Source organism: Dipodomys ordii, unplaced genomic scaffold (genome assembly GCF_000151885.1).
Source record: "Dipodomys ordii isolate 6190 unplaced genomic scaffold, Dord_2.0 Scaffold43, whole genome shotgun sequence".
Lineage (NCBI taxonomy): Eukaryota > Metazoa > Chordata > Mammalia > Rodentia > Heteromyidae > Dipodomys > Dipodomys ordii.
Window position 1 is genome coordinate 1,200,781 of NW_012267259.1, and position 27,948 is coordinate 1,228,728.

The following is a 27,948-nucleotide window of genomic DNA, read 5'->3' on the forward strand; positions in this document are numbered from 1 at the left end:
CTCTCTCTCTCTCTCTCTCTCTCTTTCTCTTTCTCTCATTTGAGTTAGGTACCAGTGGTTCATGCCTGTAATCTTAGTTACTCAAAAGGCTGTGATCTAAGGATTATGGTTCAAAGACAGCCTAGGCAGGAAAGTCCATGAGACTCTTATCTCCAATTAGCTGTCAAAAAGCAAAAGAAAGGGGAACTGTGGTTCAAGTGATTGAGTGCTAACCTTGACCAGAAAAGCTGAAGGACAACATGTAAGTTCAAACCCCAGGACCAATCAGCACACACATGCACAGAAGTCTAGTTTATGAGGCACACAGATGGGGTCATAACTCTCCCCATTTGCATCCATGTGCCATCCAGGAAGTGCAGCTCAAGAATGAGGGTGGCATGGATACTCTGTCAGTGGGGGTCAAAGCCCCCCCTCGCTCCCGTCATGCTGTTCAAGCTCCCCCAAAACTCCTGGTTCCAACCTTTAGAAGCAAAGCAAGAATCCCACAAAAATGCAACCATTGATTTTTAAACAAAAATAATGTAAAAATATAAGAATTCCAAACAACAGTTCATGAAATCAGAAATGCTTCTGTTTCTTCTTAGACCTTTTATAGCCAAACTTTCCCCACAGTTTAGTATGTATGTGGTGCCAAAGCCACAGTGCATTGGTGATATGTGGCTTTGAATTTTCTGGTAGAAAATGGTGATTTTTTTTTGCTTTCGATTTAATTTATACTAAATGAAGGAGAAGGTATCTCTGGCTAATTAGAGAAAGTTCTATTTGACGTCTGTCCACAAATGTTGTTAAAAATTGTGTTGAACATGAACTTGGGGCTTCTCTGGCATTTCCTTGCGGTCAGGCTCAGGTTGTGTGTCCTTACTGCTTTGAGTCAGGAGGTAAGCACTGACCTTTGACCCCCTTGACTGGTGAGGTAAACTTTGATCACCTGGTAAGATTGAGTTCTCCTTTGTGATTTTTCTTTTAAATCTCTGAGGGGGCTGGGAAGGTGGTTCAGTGGCAGAGTGCTTGCCTTGCATGCATGAGGCCCTGGGTTTGATTCCTCAGCAACCACATAAGCAGAAAAAGCTGGAAGTGGTGCTGTGGCTAGCCTTGAGCTGAAGAGCTGAGGGACAGCGCCCAGGCCCAGAGTTCAGGCCCCACGACCGACAAAAAAAAACAAAAACAAAAAAACCCCTCTGAGGTGGGGGTTGGGGGAGACTCGTGAAACTGTGTATGCCAACATTCTGGCCTCCCTCCAGCGTTACCCTGCGGCCTCTGTGAAAGATTCCTGCCTGAATCAATTATTCATATGTTGGCTGTCAAATGATTTTTCCCATTCCATCATTTCTCCCAAATTGCCTTCTGCCATAAGAAGGAGTATGGCTGATTTTAAAGTCATGACTCCAAGCCCTGGGACTCCAGAACCTGGGACCAGGAGAAAGTCTTGTTTGAATGACTTGAAACACATACTCTAACTCTAAAGCCTGGCTGAGCAAAAATGTTCCAAGTGAAAGCTATAGCACCCTATCCCATCGGTTCTACAAGATTCTGATCTGAGAAACAATCTTCCTGGGAAGCATATCCCAAGATGGCGGAGCTGAGGTTAGGGCTGGGGCTGGGCATGAGGTTCCTGAGGCTCCTCGTCCAGGGAAACTTCTGGCCATGGACTCATCAGTTCCATCAGCCCTGGCTGAAAAATGTGGCCCGAGGGAGCCCCAGCTCTAGCCAAGTCCATTTCACATTTCCTCTCCTTCCCAGGGTGGAACAAACAGCCCACCTGGGACCAGCAAACCTGTCAGTAATGAAACGTGAGAAGAGTCTGTCCCTGGAGAGCAGGAGCTTGCTGGGGCTCCACAACCCACAAAGCCCACCCAGCTCCTTGGACGTTTGGACTCCTCTGCTCTCCTGCCATCTTTGCTTGGCCCAAGGATCTTTCCCACAGTCTCCTTAGGACCAGCCAAGAAGATCTGGCTATTCCCCATGGCTGGCCCAGGACCCAGCCATCTGTGGGCAAGGTGCATCTCAGAGCCTGCGGTACAGCTCCCTTGGGCATAGCCCTGACCCTGGCCTGCTCTCCCGACCTCCCCTCATGAACATGCTTTGTTTGTGGGAGTCTCTCATACTTGGGACCCTAGGGTCACAGCTTGCTTCTATGATCAAATATTCTCACAGATTCTAAAAGTTGAGTCTTTTCTTTCCTCTCCCAAAATGTGCACATCTATGGTAAGTAGTGATTGGTAACAGGAGTGGCAGGCACACAGGCAGGCAGGCAGGTGTGAAGCTCTTGGGCTGCACTCCATCTCTGGCTCTTGCAGTAGATAGGAGGAGGAAGGATTGAGGAGACAGGAGCCCTTAGCCAGGATGGTAGGTCAAGATCTGGCAAAATAATGGTCAGGGCCACATCCCATGCTAGGTTGAGGAGAGACCTCTATATGACCATGGCCTTTCCATCCACACACACAGACTTGGAGCATCACACAGTGGCCCCAGACACTAAATTTTGCCTTGTGCTATTGCTTGGGCTTTTTCAATAAGGTATCAAGCTTGCTGTTATTTATTTAAGATCAGTGAGGGATAGGCGGCCACCTTGCAGCTGCCTGAGCCCCTGCACATACAGACTTCTTAGAGTCTGATCATCTGAGTTCAGAGTTGCAAAGAACAAATAAAAGCAGTGTGTAGTTTTACCCCAATTTCAGGAGAGGTAGCACCTTCGTTATCACTTATTCTTCAGATCAAATGTGCCCTTATATGAATAAAGAATTAATTGTAACTTGAGGGAGGAGCTTGCCACACACTATTGAGCCTCTCTTAATTGCTCCATCCCCTCTCATCAGCAAATTCGCTATCATGTTGGGAACATGGGGAGCCTATAGCCAGGAAGAACAGAGTTGTGTGGGGTTAGGGCTGAAGGTGGTGGGTAAGAACATATGCCCTAGTGGAGGGGCAGGTTCCTGGTCCCAAAGAAGCTATGGGGGCCACATTAGAGTCCTGAAGTTCATTGTCCAATTTTCCGCTCAGACCTTAAAGTAAACCTCTCAGGTCAGAACATCTGGGAGAAAAGGAATCTGCTTATTCCAATGGCTTTGCTTTCCCCAGTTGGCCCTAATGAGTGGCAGTCCCCACCCCCACCATTGGCTCCCAAGTAATAGGGAAAGGGGCCTTTCTTCCAGTCCCAGGAGGGACTGTGGCAAATCAAAGTACAGCTCAGCACATCCAATTATTATATATTTATTGTATAGCCAGGAGAAAGTCTCCTTGCAAGAGTACTGGTGGTCAGATACACAAGGTAAAATGCAAGTGATTGGGAGTTCAAACCCAGGTTCTGTCTCTGCTAGCCTCTCAGAAGAAAGAAGATTCTCCCCAGGGTTTCTGTGAGGATTCGGTGGGAACGCATGTCCCCAGCAGATGGGAACCAGCCTGGGTCCTCCTCAAGTCTGAGTGCAGTCTCCCCTTTCCTCCATGGGAAACTAGTTCCTAGATCCCCTGGATTCCTGAACCCACAGATAGTACTGAATGCTACATATACTGTGGGTTTTCTGTGATAATGTTTAAGTTATAAATTAGTCACGGAAAGAGATTAACAATAGCGTCTCACGATAAGCTAGAACAAGTGTAAGAGGCTGCGGTGAGCCTGGCATGAGCATGGCCTATGAGTATAATCTTACTCCTCAGAAGGCTGAGATCTGAGGATCATGGTTCAGAGCCAACTGGGACAGGAAAGCCCATGAGACTCTGATCTCCAATTAACCACCAAGAGCTCCAAGTGGAGCTGTGCCCAAATGGTAGAGCCCTGAGCTCCAGCCCCAGTACTAGCACAAAAACACTCTCAAGGTGTCTGACTGTATGCCATCCCCTTCTCATGCTGGTATGGGTTGAAGTAATATCTAACACCCTCCCTATTGTGGACTCAGCCTTACAATGAGGCACAATAGGAAAAGTAGCACAAACTTCACTTTCTTCTTCACAGATTTCTCAGCTTTGTTTTTACTATGGATCTTAATGCCCTCAACATACAGGTATTTTGTTTCTTTCCCTATTAAATCAAGAATGTTGCCAGATGCTAGTGGCTTCTAGCTACTCAGGAGACTGAGGTCATTGGATCACAGTTTGTAGCCAGCCTAGGCAGAAGTCTTTGTGAGACTCTTATCTCCAATTAACCACCCAAAAACAAGAGGTGGAGTTGTAGCTCAACTAGTAGAGCACTAGCCTTGAACACAAAGAGGCTCCACGACAGCCTCAGGCCCTGAGTTCAATCCCCACAACTGACCAAAAAAAAAAAAAAAAGAATGTTCGCCTTTTTCACTTAAAAGAAGCACTGTATGGCTTCTTATGGCTTCTCTTTGGCATGGCCAAATTGCCAGCATTTGCACAGCACTCCTGATCTTTGTGACCACTATTAAGCATAAATATGGGTCACTTAAGCAGAAGCACTGAGATATCTTCACAGTCAATCTGGCAATGCAGACAGCTAACGGGGAGGTAGCATATACAGTGTGGATAGAGTGATTCATGTCCTAACACAGGACCTGGGCCCCAGATTTCATCACCTCACTCAGAACATCATACAGTTTAAACGTGTGAGTTGTTGATTTCTGAGATTTTTTTCCATTTTGTATTTCCAGACCATGGTTGGTGTGGGTAACTAGAACTGCAAAACTTGACACCGCAGACAAGATGGAGACTCGGGGCAACTGAGTTATAGTTACAAATCTAATATCCTTGCCACACACTATGTTGGCCAATGCTTCCATCCATTTCCGTTTTCCTCCAGCCCTGGGAGAGGGAATGCAAGAAGGATGCCCAGGAGGGAGGACATGCAGCATGGGGGCAAGAGGCAGAGCCCACTCTTGGGAAGACTGGAATGAGGGACTGAGGCTAGAAGCCATCTCATGACAACAGAAAGCAACACAGCTTCCCTCAAATCACCCAGCTAGACAGGGGCAAAACCAAGGTGTGAACTCAGGAGTATCTGACTCCCCAGTTGTCAGTGCCGCATGCTCCCTCCCTGCTGAGGCTCCATGGTGGCCACTGAGATCTAAGAGGTCTTCCTGGAAGAGGTACCATGTGCAATATGCGAAGGTTAGGAATGAGACAACTTAAGAGCTCACTGTTGGTCAGGGGATGAGACCGTTCCAGTGACAGACAGCTCATATAGAGGTAAGATCCCGGGGATAGGGCATCTAGAGTCAGAAGCTCATGGAGGAAGGGCTGGGAAGGTGGCTCAGTGGTAGAGCGCTTGCCTTGCATGCTCAAGGCCCTGGGTTGGATTCCTCAGCACCACATAAGCAAAAAGAAAAAAAGCCAGAAGTGGCACTGTGGCTCAAGTGGTAGAGCGCTCGCCTTGAGCTGAAGAGCTGAGGGACAGCGCCCAGGCCCAGAGTTCAGGCCCCACGACCGGACCCAAAAAAAAAAAAAAAGAAGAAGCTCATGGAGGAAGCAAGCAGGCAGAGAGCAGCTTCATCCCAGGACTAGGCTGCTAAGGCCAGCCGTGGTAGCTGCTAGTGATACTGAGATGGGGTGAAGGAAGTCACTGAATGTGGCCTCCCATCCTGTGGGGGGCTTTTAGGCAACATCTCCCCATGATCACAGAGAGTGAGAAGATGGCAACGTACAGCTTAGGGCCCAGAACTAGAACAGAAATCAGACATGGCAGGCAGCTTCTGTTCTCCACCTGGACCCTGTGCACAAGAGCTATGCTATATCGCTTGGAAAGCCCACCATGATGCTATTCACATATCATGTTTACCAACTCTTTGGAAGTTCACAAGAACCCTGAGAGCTAGACTTCCTATTGGTTCCTATTCTTTGATAAGGAAGCAGGGAGGTTAAGAAACATACCCAAAGTTATACAGCTTAGAATCGCAATGTTAGAATTTGAACTCTGAGGCCTTGGCTCCAAAGTCTGTACCATACCAACTACATAGCTGTCCTGATCTGCCAGCAGGCTGCAGTGAGGGTCCACAGGCTGGACCTAGGAGACAGCAAGGCTTGGCTGGGCTGACCGGAAGGGCGAGGGCCTTTCCTTGGACCCAGTCCACCAGGTTCACGTGGAGCCTGACAGCTCCCGGGGGCAGCCGCGTGCTCTTCCCATGACATCACGCAGCCTTAGAACTCGCAGGCCAAGGATTCTTGGAATGCCTGATTCACTCTGGAACAAAAATACTACTTCATATTTATAACCGAAAGCCTTTGTTCCCCAAAGGCTTTCCCGGGTTTATTTCATTGTAAACTCAGCCCAGCCGTATGTTGCAAGCAGGAATTAGAGAGAAATGGGACCCCACCCCTAAGAAGCTAAGCACCCACCCAGAATGGGGATGGAGTGAGGATCAGTACCCCTGTTCCACAACTGGGGATTCTGAGACACCAGGAGGAAGCTGGGTGTTTGCCAAAGACAACCAGCAAATTGGTGAGGGAGAAGGGAGGGAGGGATGGAAGGAGGGAGGGAAGGAAGGAGACAAATCCTTGGGTTTCCAGAAGGATTGAGAAAAAGGAATGAGGAACCATGGCCCACAGGAGTATCCCCCAGAAAGCCATTCTCCCTTGGCATCTGTGTTGCCAGATAAGGGGGACAGTGACAAGACCAGCTGGGGCCTCTCCCCAAAAGTAGCAATGAAACAGCATGGTCACCCCAAAATTCAGCCTCCCCAGCCCGTCCCCTCAGCCTCCGCCACAGGCAGGGGGCAGATATGTATGGTGGGAAAGGCTTGTTACCAACACAGATGGAACTCAAGGGCCACATGTGGCTTCTGTGGTTTTCCCCAGACACTGTGGAGCCAAGCTGGAAGGCAGCTTCCTCTACCCCATCCAGAGCCTTCCCAGCCCTCCCCTTCAGGCCCCAGACCCTCAGTCCCAGGTGGGTCTGGATCAGCCTTATGGCTATGCTTCAGCCTGTTTAGCCCATACATTTGCATGCTAGGATGCCACAGAACAACCCTCACCCCCTCCCCTGTGACTTGGGTTTAGAGGTTCAGCATGTGAACTGACCCAAGCCTCAGGACCCTGGAACAGACCTTGGAAGCTTGAAGCAGGAAAGCTCGGTGGTTGAGGGCACATGTTCAGGGCCAAAGTTCAAACCTGGCCTCCGCCACTTGCAAATTGTATAGCCTCAGGAAAGATCCTTGCTCCATCGGTGACTTAGTGACCTCTGTAAAATGGGTAAATGATGGCATATCTCTCCCTTAATTTTAAATGATAGCCTTTCCCAGCATGCTGTGCACACTGCATACATGTTTGCCCTTTTTATTTCTACTACTTTGCATCCCTGTGATGTCTGGGTAGGGCTGGCTAGGTGTTCAAACCTGTGCACAGGTACAGGGCCATGTGCTCAGGAGGGCCTGCCTTTGGCTTAATGCTCTATGAGGTGTTGTAAAACTGTCAGGTAATCCTCAGTCAGCTCTGAGACAGGGACTGAATTGGGAACACAGTTACAGAGCAGTGAAATCGCCCAGGCCAGCTGAGCCAGGCTCTGAGTGGGCTACTGTCTTCCCAGCAGACCTGGAAAGCCATATCTTCCTGCGTGTTCTATCATCTAACTGTGCCCTAAACGCATAGTAGGTGCACAATTTATAGGGGCCACTCTAATCCCTTTCCCAGGACAAGAGGAAAAAACATCAGTTGTCTTCTCAAGAGAAAAAATAGCTCCCCAATACTTTTCCCTTTCATTCTGCAAGTGGGGCTCGTGACCTTCATTGCTAGACGTTGTGTAATGGCACTGGGCTTAGCCTCATCTAGCTACAGCGAGGTAGCTTGAACACTGCCGCTGAGCTCGGTCTCAGCCTCGCTTTGTCCCCAGAGCCTGGTGAGAAGGAAAGGAGGGAGCTAGGGCAGGGTCCGTGGAGAGGCAGGAGGGGATGCGCCCACTCTAGTCACCACGCTTCCTGAGAGCAGGAAACATGATCCCATGCATAGCTTTCAAACCACTTGCCCTAGGAATTTTGCTTTCAGAAATTTTTAAGCAGACCTACAAATTATGTGGTAAAGTGTCCGCCATGGAGAGAACCATAATAAGCCAGGGGCCCCTGGAATATCTACTTGGGAACGATTATGAAATACAAAGCGAACAGAGAGACGTTTGTCTCCAGTTGGACCACTGTTAAAACCATTTAAAACAAAAAAAACAAAACTTGAACTTCTCCCGACACCCACCTCCCAAAATGCCACCATGGTGTTCCGAGAACTTTGTTTTTTGTTTTGTTTTGTTTTGTTAATAAAAGAAAGCAGTCTTAGAATAAAACAAGACATCTGATTTTAGAATTCAAAGAAAAAAGAAAAAACAAATTGAACAGTAGAAAAAGCATAATCTGGTCATCTCCAACTCCTTCTCCCTTTAAAAAAAAAAGAAGAAGTCATGCTCCAGTGGCTCACACCTGTAATCCTAGCTAATAAGGAGGCTGAGATATGAGGATCATGGTTCAAAGCCAGCCTGAGCAGGAAAGTCTATGAGACTCAACTCCAATAAACTACTCAGAGAAAGCTGAAAGTGGCACTGTGGCTCAAGTGGTGGAGCGCTAGCCTTGAGCAAAAAGAAGCCCAGGGACAGAACCCAGGACGAGTTCAAGCTTGGGTTGGGGAAGGGGGTAAGCATTCTTGTCTTAATGACGGATGCTACCAGGAGCCCAAGTGAGACATTGTGTCCTAAGCCATCCTCCCATCCCCTCACCCCCTCATTCTCTTACTGATTGGAGACACCCAGAGTGACAGCCAGAGCTGAACCTGCAGAGAGGTAGACATTTGTCCTTTGTGCTGACAGTGCTGAATGTCTAAGCTGGGTGTCCCAGCGCTAGGCCACATGTCCATGTGTCTACAGCCTCCTCATTTACCCAGTGGCTGGTAGCAGAAGCAGCTTAACTGGACCCAGCCAAACCCAAACCCACAGGTCCCGTGGGGAGCAGCCAGCTGGCCCCTGGTGAAGGTATTGACAAAACCCAGTGCCAGCAAACACAGAAGAGAGAGGCACTGGTTTGGACCAGCTCAAGCAGCCACTGCTTGCAAATATTTATGAATGGCCAGAGCAGAGAAGCATGGGTCTCCTTTGGTGAGGAACAAGACCAGGACAAAGTCGGTGCAATGGTTCCAGCAACACTCTTGGCTCCTTCCGAGGAGTTGGTCCTCTTGTGGTTGTCACCAAAGATGTCTCTGGTAAACCATCCCTGCTCTCCAGAGAGGCTTAGATCACTAGGTGAATAGGAGGCATGCAGAGGTGGTTTCTGGGTTTGTCATGTATGGATAGGTTTGGCTTATGCCAGGAGCCACAATTGGCTAATCTGTAAAATGGGGAGAAAGAAAGCTTAATGGTACAAAGCTTGCCTAGCATGCACAAGGTCTGAGTTCCATCCTAACCTGCAAAATAATCTCTAAGTGGGAAGAAAGACAATGGCCTGCCTACACACAGAGGCTGGGCCCATCAATCAGTTGCCCCAAGAACTGTTACAAACCCTTACAGAGGGAGAAGAAGATGGAAACTTAGTGTCCTGGGATCTTCCCTGGTCTCCGAGGGTCACAGCAGAGCCTATCTGCCAGTCAGCTCCATAGCAAGCCACTCCAACTGTCTTGTCTTCCCAGTCAGGGAGCGTGGGGGGGGGGGGCTGGGGGATTCTGAATGGTGGGCTTTTTGGCCCTCTTTAAACCTACAGGGAAAAAAAAAAGACACATGTTAAGTGCTGCAAACGAGCAAATCATCAGTCATTGTCAGGCTACTGGCCCCAAAGTCTTTAGAAATAAAAAAGAGAAATAGGATTCCACATCCTTCAAGTGTCTGGGGATGATCAGCAGAAGCTCTGCACATACTGCTTGCTGATTTCTTTCTGGAGCCCTTAACCACCAGCCATGCAAAAATGACTTCCTTCCTCCTCCTCTGGACAGACGTTGTTTGTCCCCTTGGGGGCCAGGAAGGGGGCAGCTACTGGGTGGAGAAAGAGAAATCCCTGAAATGGTTGAGTGGGAAATGCTAGGAAGGGCCTGATCAGCCCTCCTTGAGGGACATTTCTTGAGCCATAGCTACAGACACCATACAAATTCTAAATAAGGATGACCAGAGTTGTGAGAAGCCCAACATTATCTGCCAGGGAAATTCCAAGGTTCCTCTCTAGGATAAATGGAAGGAAAAGGGACCACTTAGTTGGAAGTCATTGAAAAACTAAGGAAGAAGAAATGACAGAAGTCACAGGAATGGGGGAGGGGGGCCGCCGCAGGCAGGGGGCTGTTGTTGAACATTAGAGTTCTGTTGTTTTTTTTATTTGTTGTTATTGTTATACTATGGAATGAACCCAGGGCCTCACACATAGGCAAGCAGGCTACTATTTGAGCCATGCCTCCAACCCTTTTTGTATTTTGGTTTTGAGATAGGCTTTTATTAGCTTTGCCTAGTCTGGCCTTGATCCACCTGCCTCCTCTTGAATAGTTGTGATTACAGGCATGCGCTATCATGTTGAGCTTTTGAGAGGAGATAGGTTGGAGGGTTTTCCTAGTGCTGGGGATTGAACCCAGAGTCCTGTGCATGCTGGGTAAGTACTCTGTTACTGAAACATGCTCCCTGCCCTTAACCTTCCTCATCTTTCTTCCACTCTCCCAGGCTGGGTTGGTTTATGCTTCTCAGAACAAGACCCCAAAGCCTTCAGGGCCAACTTAGGCATTTGAATGTAGCTCTGGGCCTTCTGGAGAGCAATTGGTTATAAAATTTCTGGGATAAGCATGATTCAATGTCCCACACAGCCAATAAGGCCAAACCCTCCACTGGTACCAATGATCATCCTTCCAATCTTGATGTCACACATTGGAGAATAAGACTGAACATATGGAACAACAGGGGAGTGGTATAGGGTAGAGCTGCCTTGTCCACTAGAGAGTAAGAACAGCATTGTCTTTGTTCAGCAGTGTCACTCAGAACCCAGCAAGATGATGCACAGCTCACATTTGTTCCTTCTGCTGTCCTCTGCTTAGAAAGAGTTATCTGTACTAGGCACAGGTGCTAACACCTGTAATCCTAGATACTCAGGAGGCTGAGATCTTAGGATCGCAGTTCAAAGCCAGCCCAGGCAGATAAGTCCATGAGACTCATCCCCAATTAACTACCAGAAAACCAGAAGTGGTGCTGTAGCTTAAGAGGTAGAGTACTTGTCTCGAGCTAAAGAGCTGAGGAACAGAACCTAGGCCCAGAGGTCAAGCCCCATGACGAAAGAAAGAAAGAAAAGAAAAGAAAGGAAAAGAATTGTTTGTGGAATAATTGAAGAGCCCATCTTTGCCCAAAGCCACCATATTAAATATCACTTGGTATTCATTTGCAGGGGCTACCATAATAAAGTGCCACCAACCACTAGAGGACATATTTCCTCACAGCTCTGGAGAAGAAAAATCTGAGATCAACATTCAGGTATAGGCAGGGAGCTGGGCACTGGTGGCTTACACCTATAATCCTAGCCACTCAGTAGACTGAGATCTGAGGATGGAGGTTTGAAGCCAGCCACGGTCAGGAAAGTCTATGACTCTTATCTCCAATTAACCACCAGAAAACTGGTAGCAGAGCTGTGGCTTAAAGTGGTAGAGCTCCAACCTTGAGCAAAAGAGATCAAGAACAGTACTCAGGCCCTTAGTTCAAACCTTACAACCAACAACCAAAACTAAAAAAGGAAGCTCAATATTTAGCTAAAAACAAGCATACCAGTGTTATCAAGGAGGCATAGGAGAAGCTGGTTCTCCCAGGATGCACCAGTGATTCACTTCCTCTTCTCTATAGAAAGGCTTAGTAAGTCCTCTACATCAAAAGCAAGAGCATGTCTTCCTCTCCCAGGACCCCAGAATATTACAAGGATGTTCTCTGAAGACAGGAGCTCCTCCCAGAGCTCCTCTGAACAAGTTGCCCCAGGGCAGGGACCTGTGAGGGCTGCAGGGCCTGGTCTGCGTTTGCTCAGTGCGTCTGTCATTCAACAAACATAGTCTCTTGAACATTGAAGATACCCAACGCTTGGCTCAGTGCCACATAGCTATGTAGACTTTATATTTCCCAAGCAAGAACATTTCTTTAAAAGAAGCACAAGTAAGACTCACAACTATCTAGCTAAAGGAAATCTGACAAAAACAGATCAAAGGTTTTCAGGTGTCACTGGTGAATGAACCATAGGAATGTTAGAAAATAAACACTAGAACCTCAATGTAATTATGACATACTTAAGTGAAATTACTAAAATATTACTTTGTAACTAAATAAACTGGCAGTGAAAAATGAACTGTACAACTTGTGGGTGGGGATAGGAGGGAAAAACTGGGAGAGAGCGAGAGAAGGAATAACATTATCCAAAAAGAAATGTATTCGTTACCTGACTTATGTAACTCTAACCCCTCTGTACATCACTTTTATAATAACAATTTAAAAAACTGGCAGTGATTCAAATAGAATTCAGGCTTCTTGAGTGATACAAATGTCTAGTTTTAATGCATTAGATATATCCAGTTAACTACCAGAAAGCTGGAAGTCAAGCTGTGGCTCAAGTGTTAGTGTACTAGCCTTGAGTAAAAAAGCTAAGAGACAGCATCCAAGCCTGACCTGAGTTCAAATCCCAGTTCTAACAGCCAAACACACACACAAGTGTAGGTTTCTGCAGAGATGTATCACAATTGTAGAGGGCTTCAGTGTTTAGATTTTCAGATAAAGCTGTAAGCTGGGGACAGAAGTGGAAAGGTTTGGATCTTTCAGATTTTATTCCCTGTGTATTCATGTGTAGTATAATAAATGCATACAATGAGGATTTTTTAGGTGAGTAATTGACTTAAGTTCTCTCTACCACAAAGCCTGGCGCACAGGAGGCTCTGTGTTTGTTGAATGAATGTGTAGTAGACCCAGGCACTGCCTTGCTATCCTAGTGCTTCTGTGCAGGGACTAGAGCAGCTCACCTAGTAACCATTTCTCTTACCACTTGGGATTGCAGACGGCAGCAGAGACCTCCAGGGGGGAACAAGCCCCAACAGCACGGTGACCACCAGCCAGGCAGTGCCAAACACAACAGGGACCACCAGAAATCCTACCAGGGAAGCTCAACACCCCACCCCTCAGGGAGGCCCACCCACCATGGCTACAGCCTCAACCGGCGCTGGCACCATGGTAACATGAAGCATCCACCAGGTGAAAAGGGGGAGCCAGGCGCCCACCGCAATGCCAAAGAGACCGTGACCACCGAGAGCCCCAGACTTGAGGACAGCCCTGGGGACAGTGGGCACGGATGCCTTGAGCCCCCTCACAGCCCTGACACCTCAGCCCCGACGGCTTCTGAAAGACCCTCCCCGCAGCCACCAGGTGGGCCAGAGGCCGAGGCAAAGCATAAAGACTGTGTTGTTGCCGAGCGCCTCGGGGAGAGGCCCAAAATCACCCTGCTTCAGTCTTCCAAAGACAGGCTGCGGCGAAGACTAAAAGAAAAGGTACCGGTAATTGAATTTTCCTTGTTCTCTTGTACCCGGGAGGAGCACCAAGAGGTAGGCACTTGGGTCAGTGGGTTTGGGGTGGAGCCTTGTGGGTTGGAGGAGGGCTGGAGTGGGGATGGCTCTGTGGAGGGAAATGAGGGCTTCCATGGCTGCATTGACCCACTGTTACTTATGATCACCACTGTTGCGGGTACCACTGGGCTCCCCACCGGGCCAGCCCGTGGTAGTTCTGCATGAACTCCTCTAGTACATGTCCCCTCAAGACACAGTAGACACTTGCTACCAGACCCCAGCAAGAAGGAATAGGCAAGGCACATGGCTGGGGCGTAGGGGAAGGTGCAGGAGCATTTGTGGGGCAGGAGGGGGCGTGGTGGTCAGGTTCTGCCCTGTCTATGCTCAGGGCAGTGGGGGAAAGTAGAGCAATTGGAATAGGAGAACTGATGTTTCCTCAAGCCTAAATCACATGAGGCCTAGTCCCCGCCAGGACAGAAGGCTCAGATGGGTTGGGCAGAAAGAGAATCGGCTGCCTTCAACCCTGCAGTCCTCGCTTCATCTCGCAGTAGCAGTGAGGGAAAGATGCTGATAGGAGAAGACTCCATCAGGACCAGGCAGGTGTCAACCCGCATAGCATGATCCCAAGAGTGAGGGCACCCCGGGCCTGGCTTTCCCCACCTTGATCCTGGCCCTAGCCCTGGTCTCTGGGTCAGAGCCATGGCTTCAGGAGATGCCCCAAGCCTTCAGAAAAAGGAATAAGGGTTTGTTACCACAACTGAAATCCATGGCTCCCTCCTACCCACCACCACCACCACTAGCAGCCCTGCACCACTCCCCAGTCCCTCTTGCCTGCCAAGGGCACAAGACAGTCACCTAGGGAGGAGCTGTCCCAATCCTACTGCAACGCAGCAGAGCCTCCGGGGCATCCTCAGAGTCCAGGTCCTGGGGTCCTTCCCTGACCTCCTGCAGCTGCCTTCCCTCCCTGACCTTTAGCCCCAAGATACCAATAGCAGAATGAGGCAGCCCTCCTCCCGAGCTAACTCTGGAAGCTGAGGGGCTGTGCCTGTGTCCGCTACCCCAAGCATCCACCATGTTCCTCTGTGGGGACAAGGGCTAGAGGCCAAGAGGAAAGCCTCACTCACTTGTTGTACCAAAAGCAGATTCCTGGTAGTTACCTAGTGATGGCCACTGTGTAGCTCAGCCCAAAAAGTTTTCCAGAACAATTGCTGTGCCAGGGCTGGAGAGGACTACTGTGTTCTCTAGAGTTCTACAAAACTAAGTGCAGGGGGCTGGGAAGTTGGCTCAGTGGTAGAGTGCTTGCCTTGCATGCATGAGGCCCTGGGTTCGATTCCTCAGCACCACATAAGCAGAACAAGCCAGAAGTGGTGCTGTGGCTCAAGTGGTAGAGTGCTAGCCTTAAGCTGAAGAGCTGAGGGACAGTGCCCAGGCCAAGTTCAGGCCCCACAACCAACCAAAAAAAAAACCAGAACTAAGTGTAGGGCAGCACTGTGGAACCTCCCCTGGCTTTGGAACACAGCCAACCAGACTCAGGGTTTGTTCTGCCTTTGACTGGCTGAGCAACCCCTGGGCAAGTCAACCAATCTCTCTGAGCCTCCAGTTTACTCATCTGCATAGTGATTGTGGTATAGCCCCCTTACAGGGACCCTGGAGATTAAATAAGATGGATAATGATCTGGATCCATCTGGGTCACTCCCCATTGTGCTGGCTGTCCTCCCCCACCCCACCCCACCCCCCAAAAAAGAAATCCCAGGACAGTTGAGCTGCCAACTCTCTTCTAACCCAGATTTTCATCAAAAAGTAAAGTACCTTCAAGAACATGGCGGGGGGTGGGGGGAGTGTTAGGTGCCCAAAGGGGTGGAAAGCTGAGTCTTTTTGCTCCAGCATGGAGTGAGGCCAGTCCTCCCTAAAGAGGCAGGTGGACTGCAGGCAATTGAGGGGACAGGGCAGACCTCCCAGAGTTCCGCCTTTCCATGCAATTCACGTCTCATTTCGGAGAGCAGCTGTCTTTAGAACTTGGCCCCACATGGTAGGATTCAAGGAAAGCTCTAAACCTTCTCATTCTACATCACCATGTCACCCCCAAGGAAGCAGAGTTCAGGGAGGAGAGCCCCCACCCAGCACATGTGGCCAGAAGCAGAGGGCAGGAGACAGACCTTGCTCTGAGCCTGCGGGACCAGAACAGGAGGCAAGTGTAGGATCTCACTGTAAGACCTCGATTCCTGCTCTTCCACATCCCAGCAGCAAAGCCTGTCATTTTCTTGGCCACCAGTCTGTTGTGGCTGGGTGTCTAATTTGACTTCTTTCCAGCCCCTGGTCAGGGCCCAGATACTGTGAAACCTCATAAGGGCTTAGGGTTTGTCTGAAACTTCTTTCCTCCAAGCACCAACCACTTGAGTGCACACAGGAAGATTCCATGGCATAGATGGAGTGTGCCTAGAGGGCCAGCCAGGGCCATGTCCACGTGGAACCCTGCACTCAGAGAACATGACTGCCCTCGGGCATTTGGGGAGATGGGTGTGGTGGACACCAGTGGCTCCCCCCATCACACACACACACAGGGCCACGTCTTACTACTACCACAGGCATTTTGGATCCTACTCCACTTCCTGGCCTGGTCTTCCTCTCCTCGTTTTCCCTTTGGCCCGATTTCCTATTTGTCATCTTATTCTTCCTTTTATAAGCCCCATTAAATCATTCCTAGAGTAAAGCCTGTGTGTTTGGGAATCCTGGGAAGGAGCTAGAACTCATAAGGAATGTCAATCCAGGCTGTCACAGGGGCTAAGGAAAAAGCATCAAAAAGCATCTGGGCTGTGAGGGTCTTTCAGAAGAAAGCAGTGCTCAGGTTCTTCTCTCTGAGGGCAGCCCTCCTTCCCCAGACCACCTCCCACTGAAACCTTAGCTTCATTCATGTGTGCTTGGTTTGTCCCCCCGACACACGCCCCCAGGATGAAGTGGCTGTGGAGACAACCAACCCTCAGCAGAACAAGATGGACAAGTTGATCGAGATCTTGAATAGCATGCGGAACAACCGCAGCGACGTGGACACCAAGCTTACCACCTTCATGGAGGAGGCCCAGAACTCCACCAATTCCGAGGAGATGCTGGGTGAGATTGTACGGACCATCTACCAGAAGGCTGTGTCAGACCGCAGTTTTGCCTTCACGGCTGCCAAGCTCTGTGACAAGATGGCACTCTTCATGGTGGAGGGGACCAAGTTCAGGAGCCTGCTCCTAAACATGCTCCAGGTAACCTGACACCGACAGCTGCCGCCCCCTGACCCTCCACAGCGGCGGGTTGTTACTAGACAGAGGGCTGCAAGTCCTGACCGCAGTTGAACTTGTCCCAAGTTCCTTCCTCCCTTGTCCGATTAATTATAGAAAATAAGAAGGCAGTGGAGGGGTGAGGGATGAGCGGCCGGATTTGTGTGTGTTTGTGTGAGTGCTCCATGGTTACAAAGGACCAATATAATTTTATAGGTGCTTTTTGTTCAACCAGCCTTTCCCTCTTTCTATTTTCACGATAAGAGGACTGGCTGTTGGCTTTGTGCTTTGACCTCTGCACGTCTGAGCAGACATGAACTTGTGTATCTCTCTCTTCCTTCTCCTCTCCTCCTCCTCCTCTTGATCTTCTGCCCCTCTTCCCTGGGAACCCGCCCCTCAGAGTCTGGTGGCTGTGCAGCTGGGACTGAAATGGGTTGGTGCAAAGCTTTTTGGGGACATGTCTGGGACATTCTGTCTGCTAATGCAGAAGGCAAGCAGGACAATCCAAGATCATCTTGTTGCTGGATACTTTTCAACTTAGGATCTCTTGACCTTTAGTTAAGCTTGACCCCAGTCCTCTTCATTCCTGACCTCATGGAGACCAGCACCAGGCCATGGTCTTATAAGCCAGTATATGTAGTGTGGTAGGCATGCGTATTCAGCTGAATGTAGCCCCATCTCCTCTCACAGCACTTGTGGTAGGCAGCAGCAGGTGAACTGGTGGGCCCAATGCTGATGGGTGGTAGCTGGTGGTGATGTCAGGGAGAAATGGCAATGAGCATGGCCTTGTGGTCACACCAGATCCAAGGGTTGTACCTGAAGACTAAGGGCTGGCAAAGCCATTTCTTCTGCTACTTTATACTTTAGAGACTAGTAGAGATGCAAATTGAGGTCTAGTGTATGAAAGGAAGTTGTAAAAGTAGGATTACAGAGTTGAAGAGACCACCTGCAGGTCTCTGGTAGCTATGGTGACTCTACCAGTTCACCCAAGCTGCTGCCTTCTAAGAGTCAAAGGGGCTCCTTCATAATTACACCTGGATAACAGGTGCAAACAAGGGCACATGGCCACCCTCATCTCAACCATCTGTTTTTTCTGTCTGTTTATGCCAGTACTAGGGCTTGAACTCAGACCTTGCACTCTTGCTTAGCTTTTTTGTTCAAGATAGTGCTCTACCATTGAGCCATACCTCCACTTGTAACTTTTGGTTGGTTAATTGGAGATCAGAGTCTCCCAGATTTGTCTGCCAAAGCTGGCTTCAAACTATGGTCCTCACATGTCAGCCTCTTGAGTAGTTAGGATTATAGGCATGAGCCACGGCACCTGGCTCATCTCAACCATCTGGTTCATGATTTTCTAGCTCTTCCCTAAAAGTGGGAAGAAAGTCATCTCTGAGTCTCTTTGCCTGTAGCCTGCCCTGCGGGGCCCCATGCTTGCCTGTCCCTTCCTCTCACTGCAACCTGAGCCTTCCTGGCCAGCCAGAGCTGCTTCTCTCCTGCTCCAGGCCCCGATCAGGTTCCCATTCCTGGATCACCCACGCTCCCCTGGTGATGAATTCCCGCATTACCTGAGGGATTTGCACATTGGGCCTATTCCTCGTGGGCCGGAATGTCCTCAGAGAGTGTAGAGGGTGATGGGCAGGGAGAGGCTCATCTGCTATGTACCACTGGGCTTGTGGGGGGACCCAGGGGCCTGATTGACCTTGAACTTGGCTTTAGGATTTTTTTTTCAAAGAAGAGCCAGGGTAGGGCAAGACTTTTAGACCATGGATGCCAACTCCAAGTAACCCAGCCAGCCCCAGTAACAGACAGCCACACAGGGAATGGGACACCCATAGGGACCACCAAAGATCAGTCATTCTTTCCAGCACCCATAGTCAGAGCAGCCTTTCCCACAGCTTCCGGGGGAGGTACCAGGTGCAGGGGTACAGGGGAACATCAGCCCTGGCTACTCGCAGCCAGGGAAAGGACTTGATGACATTGCATCTGCCTCCTGACTGACCACAAAGTGCACTGACTCAGGACAGACTCCCAAGGTCCAGCAGGATGGAGACCTGTCAGGCTGAGAGTAACACAGGGAAGTCCTGTGTGCATCCCCCCCCCACCCCCCAGGCTAGCAACTTCCTGTGCAGAGAGTGTGCTGGGACATGGTCAGGTCAACACTAGAGCAGGAAAGCTCTGATCTGAACATGGAGAAAGCTAGCACTTGACCTGATTCAAGCACCAGCATTCAGAGCCCGGCTTCTGTAGGTCCTGGGAAGGTTTGTCATGGAGCACTTTGTAGTTCTACACTGTTGGAGATGAGGCAGGACCACAAGAAGTATATGAGTGAGCCTCTTTCTTCCTATGCCTAAGCCTTGCCACTGAATGAAGTAGTCATGAGTCTCCCAGTTGTCACAGACCTCCTTTCACCCACAGTGTGGCTCAGTGACAGGCCTGTTGAGGCCTGTTGTGAGTGATGAAGCCTCAGAGGTTCATTCTTCTGATGCCCCTTCGTGACCAAGGCAGAGAACTGCATGCTCACGTCCTTCCCCTGTTCCCCTAGACCCCAAACTGAGCTTCTGCCTGCACCCGGTAGACTGACTCCCCCCATCCCATGCACAGTTTGCTTTTCCTCCTAGCAGCCCTTTTCTAGGACCATTGAGACTCATGCTTTAGGTGGCCCTTCGCATTGCAAACCAGGAAGCTGCTGGCACCCTCCCAATCTGTATTCCCTCAGTAGGCTCACACACATACCCCATCCCACACCTGTCACCCATAGTCACAAATGTTCTGTCACCCAACTTGCTTGACTGAGTGTCTATGTGTGTCAGGTACCTGGGCAGTTCACAGACATAGCTTTATCCTTTAGGGGTGTACAGGAAGGTTTGGAACTTCACCCCAGGACACATGAACACGTGTTGGCATTGCCCCCCTTCCCCAGGCTCTAGAAGGCTTGAACTATTTCTGCTTTGTGAATGTCTGTCCTGGTACCTGTACCATGACCCAGGGGGTCATGGGGAGGTGACATTGGAAGGGGAAAAGGCCTACATATTTCACTTTTGCTTCTCTCAGGTTGTGGGTCTGGGTGAAGCTACAGATCCCAGGCAAGAAGGAAGCCCCTGCAGGCAGACTTGTGTGTCACCTTCTGAGCTTCATGGTTGTCTCACCCCTCCCCCATCATCACCCCACTCATTCCCACAGAGGTGGAAGAATGCCTGGCCAGACCATAGGCCACCACCACCATCTTCCCCATTAGCAGTAACCCAGCTCTCCTGTGAGCCAAGGAAGCAGCCCCTTGAAGGTTCAAAGGGAAGCTCAATCTAGGCCCTTGGTCCTCCAGGCAGCTGACCAGGGCCCTTTTAGTTGCTGGGAGAAGGATGGCTGTGTAGGTATGAGCTACCCCTAGCCCCTGTGGGCCCTTAATTACTGGCCCAGAAGAAGCCGGCTTGTCTGACTGGGCAGCAGGCATAGCACCTTGACCTGCTTACCCTCTTTATGCCTACAGGGTTCTCCTTTTACCTTTGTTACCTGGCCTATCTTGTCTATAGCCTTCTCCTGGCTGGCACCCTTAACCTACCCAATTTGTGGTGCTCTTGCTGGCCCTTCCTCCCTAAGGTTCATGCCCTCTTCCACTAAAGGTCCACCTGGCTTTGGATCCCCCACCAGTCCCAGCTTCAGTCAAAAGGCTTCTGAGTTGCCCTCCCATGGCCAGATTTGGCTGCTACCTCCACTAGAAGATTCTGAGCCCTGTCTTCTGACACTGGCTGTCAAGGGACCAGATGGGAAGTGGCCTGGGAGCATGCTCCCAGAAACTAACCCTGCAAGATCCCCTCCCTGACCGACTGCTCTTGCTGCCTGGGTTTTGGCGATGAGAGCCAGAAACATAGAGGCCAAGATACAGGCTGTGATGTGGTGGACACTCTGCCAAGCTGGGGTTCAGCCTCTGTGGAGAGGGGAGTGGTGCATGGAAGGGAGTCACAGGCCCAACTAGACTTTCCATCATCATCTCACAGAACCTAGAAGTTCAGCCCTCTCCCATGAGCCACAACAGTGCCAGAGACCCTGGGGTGTCAGCACGGCCCATCCAGGTGACCTCAGTGCAGGCCACCTCACCATCTTCCTGATCCCCTGCCCCGAGGAAGTGAAAGCTAACTCTTCTCCCACTGGCCCCATCTCTCTCTGTCCTCCACTCTTCTCTCCCTCCCCTCCCCACACTTTTCCTGTTTCTTGGTCTCAGCTATTTGTTGGAAGAACCATCACATGTTTTAGGAAAAGAGCCTTGTTTGTACCACATTGCTGGCTGGGCCACGCGGTGAAGCTGGAGAAGTGATTAGCTCCACAACTCCGTCCACTCACCCCACCCCTTCCCACCAAGACTCCCGGTTCTCCATGTTTGCAGAGCTCCCTGCTAAATAGTTTGTGGGCATTGATGGTTTCCGCCTTCCAGGAGACTGCGGGCTGCCCAGGGAAGAAGTAGCCAAAAGGCTCCCTTGATCCTCATCAGGGAATTGCGGTGCGATTGTGGGGAAGAGGAGGGCTCCAGTTTCATAGACAAGTGAAGAATGAGTGTGCCTCTTTTTATGGGATCTTTGGAATGACAGGAATTGCAGTCCTGAGCCCCCTCCGCCCAGCACTGCCTGGTCACCGCCCTCAGCCTTCTACTTGGGGTGGGAGAGTGCTCCTAGGCCAAGATATGCTTGGGTAGTACAAGTTCAAGCCCTCCTCTGTTGAATGCATGTGCCCTGTTTAGCCAAGAGGTGTCTGCATCTGAGCTATGCAGAGTGAAGTATTATTAGAGCAGGCATCAGTGTGTCTGTAACTGAACCCAGCTCTCCCTAGCAACCGTTGCTAAAAACATGTCTAACAGAAGGATGCAATACCTTTTTTTGAAAGGGAAAAAAAAAAAAAAAAACTTCATCTGGACCAAGTCGTAAACACAGCAGGACTGTTGTAAAAAAGACAACGCAAAATCAGAACCTGGCATGTGACCAAACTTCAAAATAAATTACTCCCAGCCAGTACCTTCTAGAAGACAGTCTCTTAAAAAGCTGACCTCAAGCTAGAGAAGGGATGGAATCAGTGTTTCTGGCTCTGATCATCGTTAAAGATTATGTTTGGGACTTTGGATACCTAGAAGTTCAATTGAGTGGTAACTCAGTGGGGTGTCTGCAAATGACTTTAGCCTTGGGAAGGAGTTCAAATTCTCTGATCTGACTGCTCTTATCAGTAAATCAAAATATTGCCTTGAGCTCCAAAGTATCTGCTCTTTCTGTTCCTTTAGATGTGTGTGTGTCTGCCTCTTTCCTGCCCTCTAGGCTCTGCCCCCTCTCCAGGGCTTGGCTAGAATGAGACTGGTTTTCTAACTGTTCTTAAGGGGAACCCTCCTTGTCTCTTAGAATCACGGGCTTCTGGAAAATTGAAACTCATTCTCCTTTTCCTCCTGAGGTTTTGAGTTGTTTTGTGTGTGAATATGTATGCACGCACACGTGTAGGCTTCCCAATAGTGGGGCTTGAACTCAGTGCTTTGTGCTTTTGCTTGGCTTTTCCACTCAAGGCTGCCATTCTACCATTTGAGCCACACCTCTACTTCTGGCCTGTTGCTGGCTAATTGGAAATAAGAGTTTCATGACTTTTCTGCTCGCATCTCAGCTTCCTGAGTAGCTAGGATTACAGGTGTGAGCCACTAGTGCCTGGCCTCCCTGTGTTGTTTTCTTTCTTTCTTTCTTTCTTCCTTTCTTTGTTTCTTTCTTTTCTTTTCTTTTCTTTCTTTCTTTGGCCAGTTCTGGGGCTTGAACTAAGGGCCTGGACACTGTCCCTGGGCTTCTTTTGCGCAAGGCTAGCACTCTAACACTTGAGCCACAGCACCACTTCTGGCTTTTTTTGGTTTATGTGGTACTAAGGAATCGAACCAAGGGCTTCATGTATGCTAGGCAAGCACTCTACCACTAAGCCACATTCCTAGCCCCTCCCTATGTTTTCTGCTGAGAAAGAGTGGGGTCTGGCATTCTAAGCAGCTCTGACTAAAGACCCCCAGAGGGCAAGAATCCTGGCTGAGTTATGGAAGACACCATGACTGTATGTTACAGACTCAATAATTGTGGAAGAGAGGAAGGACAACCTGAGTCTTAACCCCAGTGCTCCCTAGGCTGTGAGCACTGTCCTGTGTGAATCTGAGGTGGGTCCCAGGGCTGGGCTCCCTCCCTCCTCCTGTTTATTGATGGAGAAAGTACCCAGTGGGACTGCAGCTCCAAAGTCACCAGGCTAGCCAGGTTTCTGGCACCCATTCCACTTTCCAAATAGGCAGAACTAGCAGGGTCAGAAGCTTGAACATGAGAGATCTGTGCCATGAAGCCATTGGTGGGGATTTCAGGCTCTACCGCGTGGGACAATCTTGCTGGGACTGCAGCGTTCCTGAGCCCCTGCAGAGCCACAACTGACTGAGGGACATCACTGTCTGTGTGTCCTGCCCACGTGAACCTCACAGCTGCCATCCAGGGTCCTATCTCCTTGCATCCCGCCCCTCTCAGACCTCTTCTCTCACGGCTGTACCCCTACCACTGAGCCCTGTGCACTCCAGGCATGTAAACTAATTTTACTGTTGGCCCAGCCAGGCATCCCCAGGGATAGAGGCGCATTGTTCTGAGCATTCCAAAGCCAGAGCAAGAGGCCCGGGCCACGTCCGCACACTCACCCTCCCCTCCACGGGTTGCTAGAACCCAGAGAGATGGGCATCACGAGCCCTTCCTCACTGGCAGGCTGTGGAAGGTGATTCCAGAAGCACTCCCACAAAAGGCTGGCCTCTGAGACCTCTGCACGCCATCTATGCCTGTGCTGAGGGCTGGGTCTGGGGGTGGCATGTAGAGCTGGTATACATGTTCCTCCAAGGGAGGGCACCCCACCTCAAATGTCATGGGAGACCATGGGTCACTGTAGCTTGAACCACTGAAGAGACTGGCTGGGTGAGACCCTGGTGCAGAGAGTCAATGTCTGACTCACACCCCTGCCAGAGCCAGAACAGACAGGAGTTGTGTGCCTCATTACTAAAGATACTGTCTGGGCCAGGTGTCCGTGGCTCACGCCTGTAATCCTAGCTACTTAGGAGGTTGAGATCTGAGGATCACGGTTTAAAGCCAGCTGGGGCAGAAAAATCTGTGGGACTCTTATCTCCAATGAACCACTTAGAAAAAAGCAGGAAGTGGTGCTGTGGCTTAAGTGGTAGAGCACAAAGAGGCTCAGAGACAGCACTCAGGCCTTGAGTTCAAGCCCCAGGGCTAGCAAGTAGAAGAGGAGAAGGGGGGGGAGAGGAGGAGGAGGAGGAGGAAGAAGAAGAAGAAGAAGCAGTAGTTATCTACATGTGGTTTTACCTGCTTTTTCCCAATTGCTATTTTCTCCCCTCAACCCTTATTAGCACCCACTGTGAACCCCACACAGGGAGTAGATCTCAGGGATGTGTCGTCTCAGTTAATTTACAGACTCTCTGGTCCTCTCATCTTAGTTAGAATCTATAAGGGATACTAACCAAGTCATCAGTATTTTATTCACAAATCTAGCTGGAATGTCTCAAAGTCAGTGTTTGATCCTATTTCTCTGACTGTTTAGTTGGGGGTGGGGCGAGTCTCAGGGAGTCCAGGAACCCTGGGGACAAGTTGGCTTCTCAAGGCATTAAGTCTGAGCTCTCTCTCTCTCTCTCTCTTTCTCTCTCTCTCTCTCTCTCTCTCTCTCTCTCTCTCTCTCTCTCCCTGGAGCTTTGCTCAGTTGATGACTTGAACATTAAAAAGTATATTTTGGTTTTTGAGTCAGAAAACAAACAGAGGAGAGAAAATAATTATCAACCCTTGGTTAGTCCTACAGGGAGCCCAGACAGCAGCCTGCCAGCTATCCAGTTCTCAGGTGGGTCTGAGGCGATGCAAAGCTGACCGAGCCCCAGGTCTCCAGAGACCTGTGCGCTTTTCTGCAGAGCCAAGTACCCAGCCTGTTGCCTCCAAGCTATGGCGTTTTCTTCACTGTCAGTTCAGCTCCTGAGATAGGACCTCTGTGGGCTTCCCAGCAGGCCACAGGAGCCATGATCAAGAGTGACTTTCTGCTCTGAAGCAACCCGCAAGCCTCTGCATTGAGCCTGATCATTAAACCCAGTTTCTGCTAGGTGCTGGTTGCTCACACCTGTAATCTTAGCTACTGGAGAGGCTGAGATCTGAGGATCACAATTTGAAGCCAGCCCAGGCAGGAAAGTCTATGAGAGAGAGAGACTCTTTTTTTTGGGGGGGGGTCCAGTCGTGGGGCCTGAACTCTGGGCCTGAGTGCTGTCCCTCAGCTCTTCAGCTCAAGGCTAGCACTCTACCACTTGAGCCACAGCGCCACTTCTGGCTTTTTTCTTTTTTGCTTATGTGGTGCTGAGGAATCGAACCCAGGGCCTCAGGCATGCAAGGCAAGCACTCTACCACTGAGCCAACTTCCCAGCCTGAGAGAGAGACTCTTATCTCCTATAAACCACCAGAAAACCAGAAGTGGCTCTGTGGCTCAAGTGGTAGAGTGCTCTCCTTGAGCTGAAGAGCTGAGGGACAATGCGTGGGCCCAGAGTTCAAGCCCCACGACTGACAAACAAAAAAAACAAAAGAAATTGGAAATAGATATGTGGCTCAAGGAGTAGAGCACCAGTCTTGAGCAAAAAAAGCTCAGGAATAGTGCCCAGGTCCTGAGTCCAAGCCCCAGGACAAGTGTACACACACACACACACACACACACCAGTTTCTCCTAGACAGGGCCACACACACACACACACACACACACACACACGACACACACACCAGTTTCTCCTGGACAGGGCTATGGTAGGGAATGATGAGATGATGATTTTTAGCTCTAAGCCAAGCCTACTGGAGTGACCACCCCATTACTGTGGTCCCTTCATGGAGTGGGGAAAGAACAGGAGCTCTGAGACCAGCCACTCCACATTACAGATCCAGGAAGGGCACCCTTTGCCTTGTTCTTGCGGTGCCATTTCCCCTTACTGAAGAGTCCATTTGAGACTTATAGAACGTTGCTTTTGGGAAAGGCCTGGGAATTGACTGGCATATATTCTGCCTCCTTCGGGAAGCTGTCCCTGATCTCTCTACCTAGAGACCTCTCCTCTGCTCTTTAACATTGCCCACATTTAAACTTTTCTTAACTTGACCCATGGGTCTCCAGAATCCTTAGAAGCAAGGGTGGGGGAGAGAATGTCCCCAATGTCATCTTTTTGTTCCACCACCAAACTGGTACTTAGTAGGTATTTAGCCAGCTTCAGTCAGCAAGTTCCAGGAGCCTGGTTCTGTGAAATGAAGGTGCACTGGGTAATCAGAGTGGGTCACTGCACGGGTGCCCAAGACAGGAGGGGATAGGGCTCTGCCCCTCTTGTCCTGGACTGAGGAACTGATCCCATCAAGGATTATTTCAACTGTGTCCCGGGCCAGGTTGTGCCCTCTTCCTGTGCACCCTTACCCCCTACCCCAGCTTCATTTTCCCTGCTAAATCCTCTGAGAGAACTTGGCCAGGGGTGTCCTGTCTGAGGCTGCCACGCCAAAGCAGGCCCTGCAGATAAGTAGGTTATCGGAGAAGACCAGCTCGGGTGTCCTGGGCCCCAGAGGGTCACCCCTGGCTGGCTGGCTGGCTGGCAGTTCACCCCCAGCACCTCCTCCTCCTCCTCCTCTTCACTCCTGAGCCAGGCAGGCAGGAGACAGCAGATCCCAACCCGTAACTCGGCAAGTGGCCGGCCCTCGCCGCCACCGGGAATCTGAGCTATGCTAGGCGGCTCCAGATCAGGGCATCTCAGCCCTGCCCAGGCACTGCCAGCCCAGACAGGGCGCCTCTACCTGCCGGGCTGCCTCTGGAAAGCTGGCACACCCAGCCTGTGGAAAAAAAATCTCCCTGTAGGTTATGTAACTGCTCTCTACCCTGGCCGTGACCTAGGGAGAGCAGAGACCAGGCAGGGAAGGGACAGCAGAGGGTCTCTGTCAGAAGGAAGAAAACAACTGTGATTGGCCAAGGCCCTCTCAGGACCTGGCCTTGGCTACCCTCCCTGTTCCCCGCATACACCCAGTAGACTGAAAGCACTTGAGGATCCAGCTTCAAGTTAACGGAGGGACTGGACCCAATGGGAGAGCATGGCTACAAAGGAGAGACAGGATGGATTGCTTTGCTGTTGCCTTATTGTTTAAACGCTGTGGTCTTGAGTAACAGAAAATTGACCGTTTTTGTTTTTCTTAACCATTTTAAAGCGTATTCTAGCAACACCAAGGACATCCAAAATGCTAGGCAACTACCATGACTACCCCCAACCCACCACCAAACTGAAGCCTATATCTACCAAATAATGCACTGATCTTGAGCTCACTTTTTAATGAGTCTGCCCACTCTGTGGCAGAGAGTACACTGTAATCAGACCATAGTTCAATTTTTGTGTCAGCATGGTATTTTTAAGGGTCATTTGTGTGATAGCATGTGTCAGAATTGCCTTCCTTTTCATGGCTGAATTATATTCCATTGCAGGTATTTATCACATTGTGTCTATCCACCCATCAGAACACTTGAGGCCTTTCTTTTTTTTTTGGGGGGGGGAGGTATGGAGGGTTCATGAACACTGCTGCAATGAATGTGATTGTACAGGTGTCTGAATCTCTGCTTTTGATTCTTTTGGGGTGTGTCATACCTGGATGTAGAATTGCTGGATTGTATGGAAAGTTGATGTTTAATTCTTTGCAGACACCCAGCTATTTTGTAGATGAGTATTTTTAATGGAGGAAAAGTGTAATGGACCAATGACACAAATGAGGGAGAGTCTGGACCCTGGCTTGTCTAGAATCAGGCTGAGAGTGGCAGATGTCTGTAAGATAGACCAGCCAGTGAACAGAGCTCGACTTTATCAAACAGAATCCAGGAATCCATCATGGGTTCTTGAGCTGTAAACTTCCAAGAATCATTTAAAATCATAGAACTGGGTAGATCTGAAGGAAGGCTTTGCAGATTATCCAGTGTGATCTATTAAATTCTAGATAAGAGACTAGCAGCCCAGGAAGGTGACCAGACATGATGCTTTATGACCTGTGATAGGTAATATGATGTTACAGGTGGCTTACATTAGAGACCCAGCCTTATCTCTTGTGTAAAGGAAACACGTAAAGATTTGAGCCCCCTCCACCGAAGTGAAAGCTGCTTGGCAAGCCTTGTCCTCTCCCTCCCCTCAGGAGCAACGGTGTTCCCACAGTCAGAGACTGGAATCTGGGGTTACCCACATAGAGAGAGTAAGCCCTTTGATTGATCCCAGTT

At 49.8% G+C, this 27,948-nt stretch overlaps 1 protein-coding gene across 4 annotated transcripts in view; it reads left to right on the forward strand.

Moving 5' to 3' along the window:
- Ctif (CBP80/20-dependent translation initiation factor) overlaps positions 1–27,948 on the forward strand; it is a 239,411-nt gene that overhangs the window by 137,381 nt on the left and 74,082 nt on the right. For 2 of the 4 annotated variants that reach the window (XM_013018910.1, XM_013018912.1), the window contains exons 8-9: positions 12,903–13,443; positions 16,354–16,653. In XM_013018910.1, the coding sequence (XP_012874364.1) occupies positions 12,903–13,443; positions 16,354–16,653 (841 nt within the window). The remainder of the gene's footprint in view (positions 1–12,902; positions 13,444–16,353; positions 16,654–27,948) is intronic. The other 2 variants (XM_013018913.1, XM_013018914.1) reach the window with 2 other exon arrangements.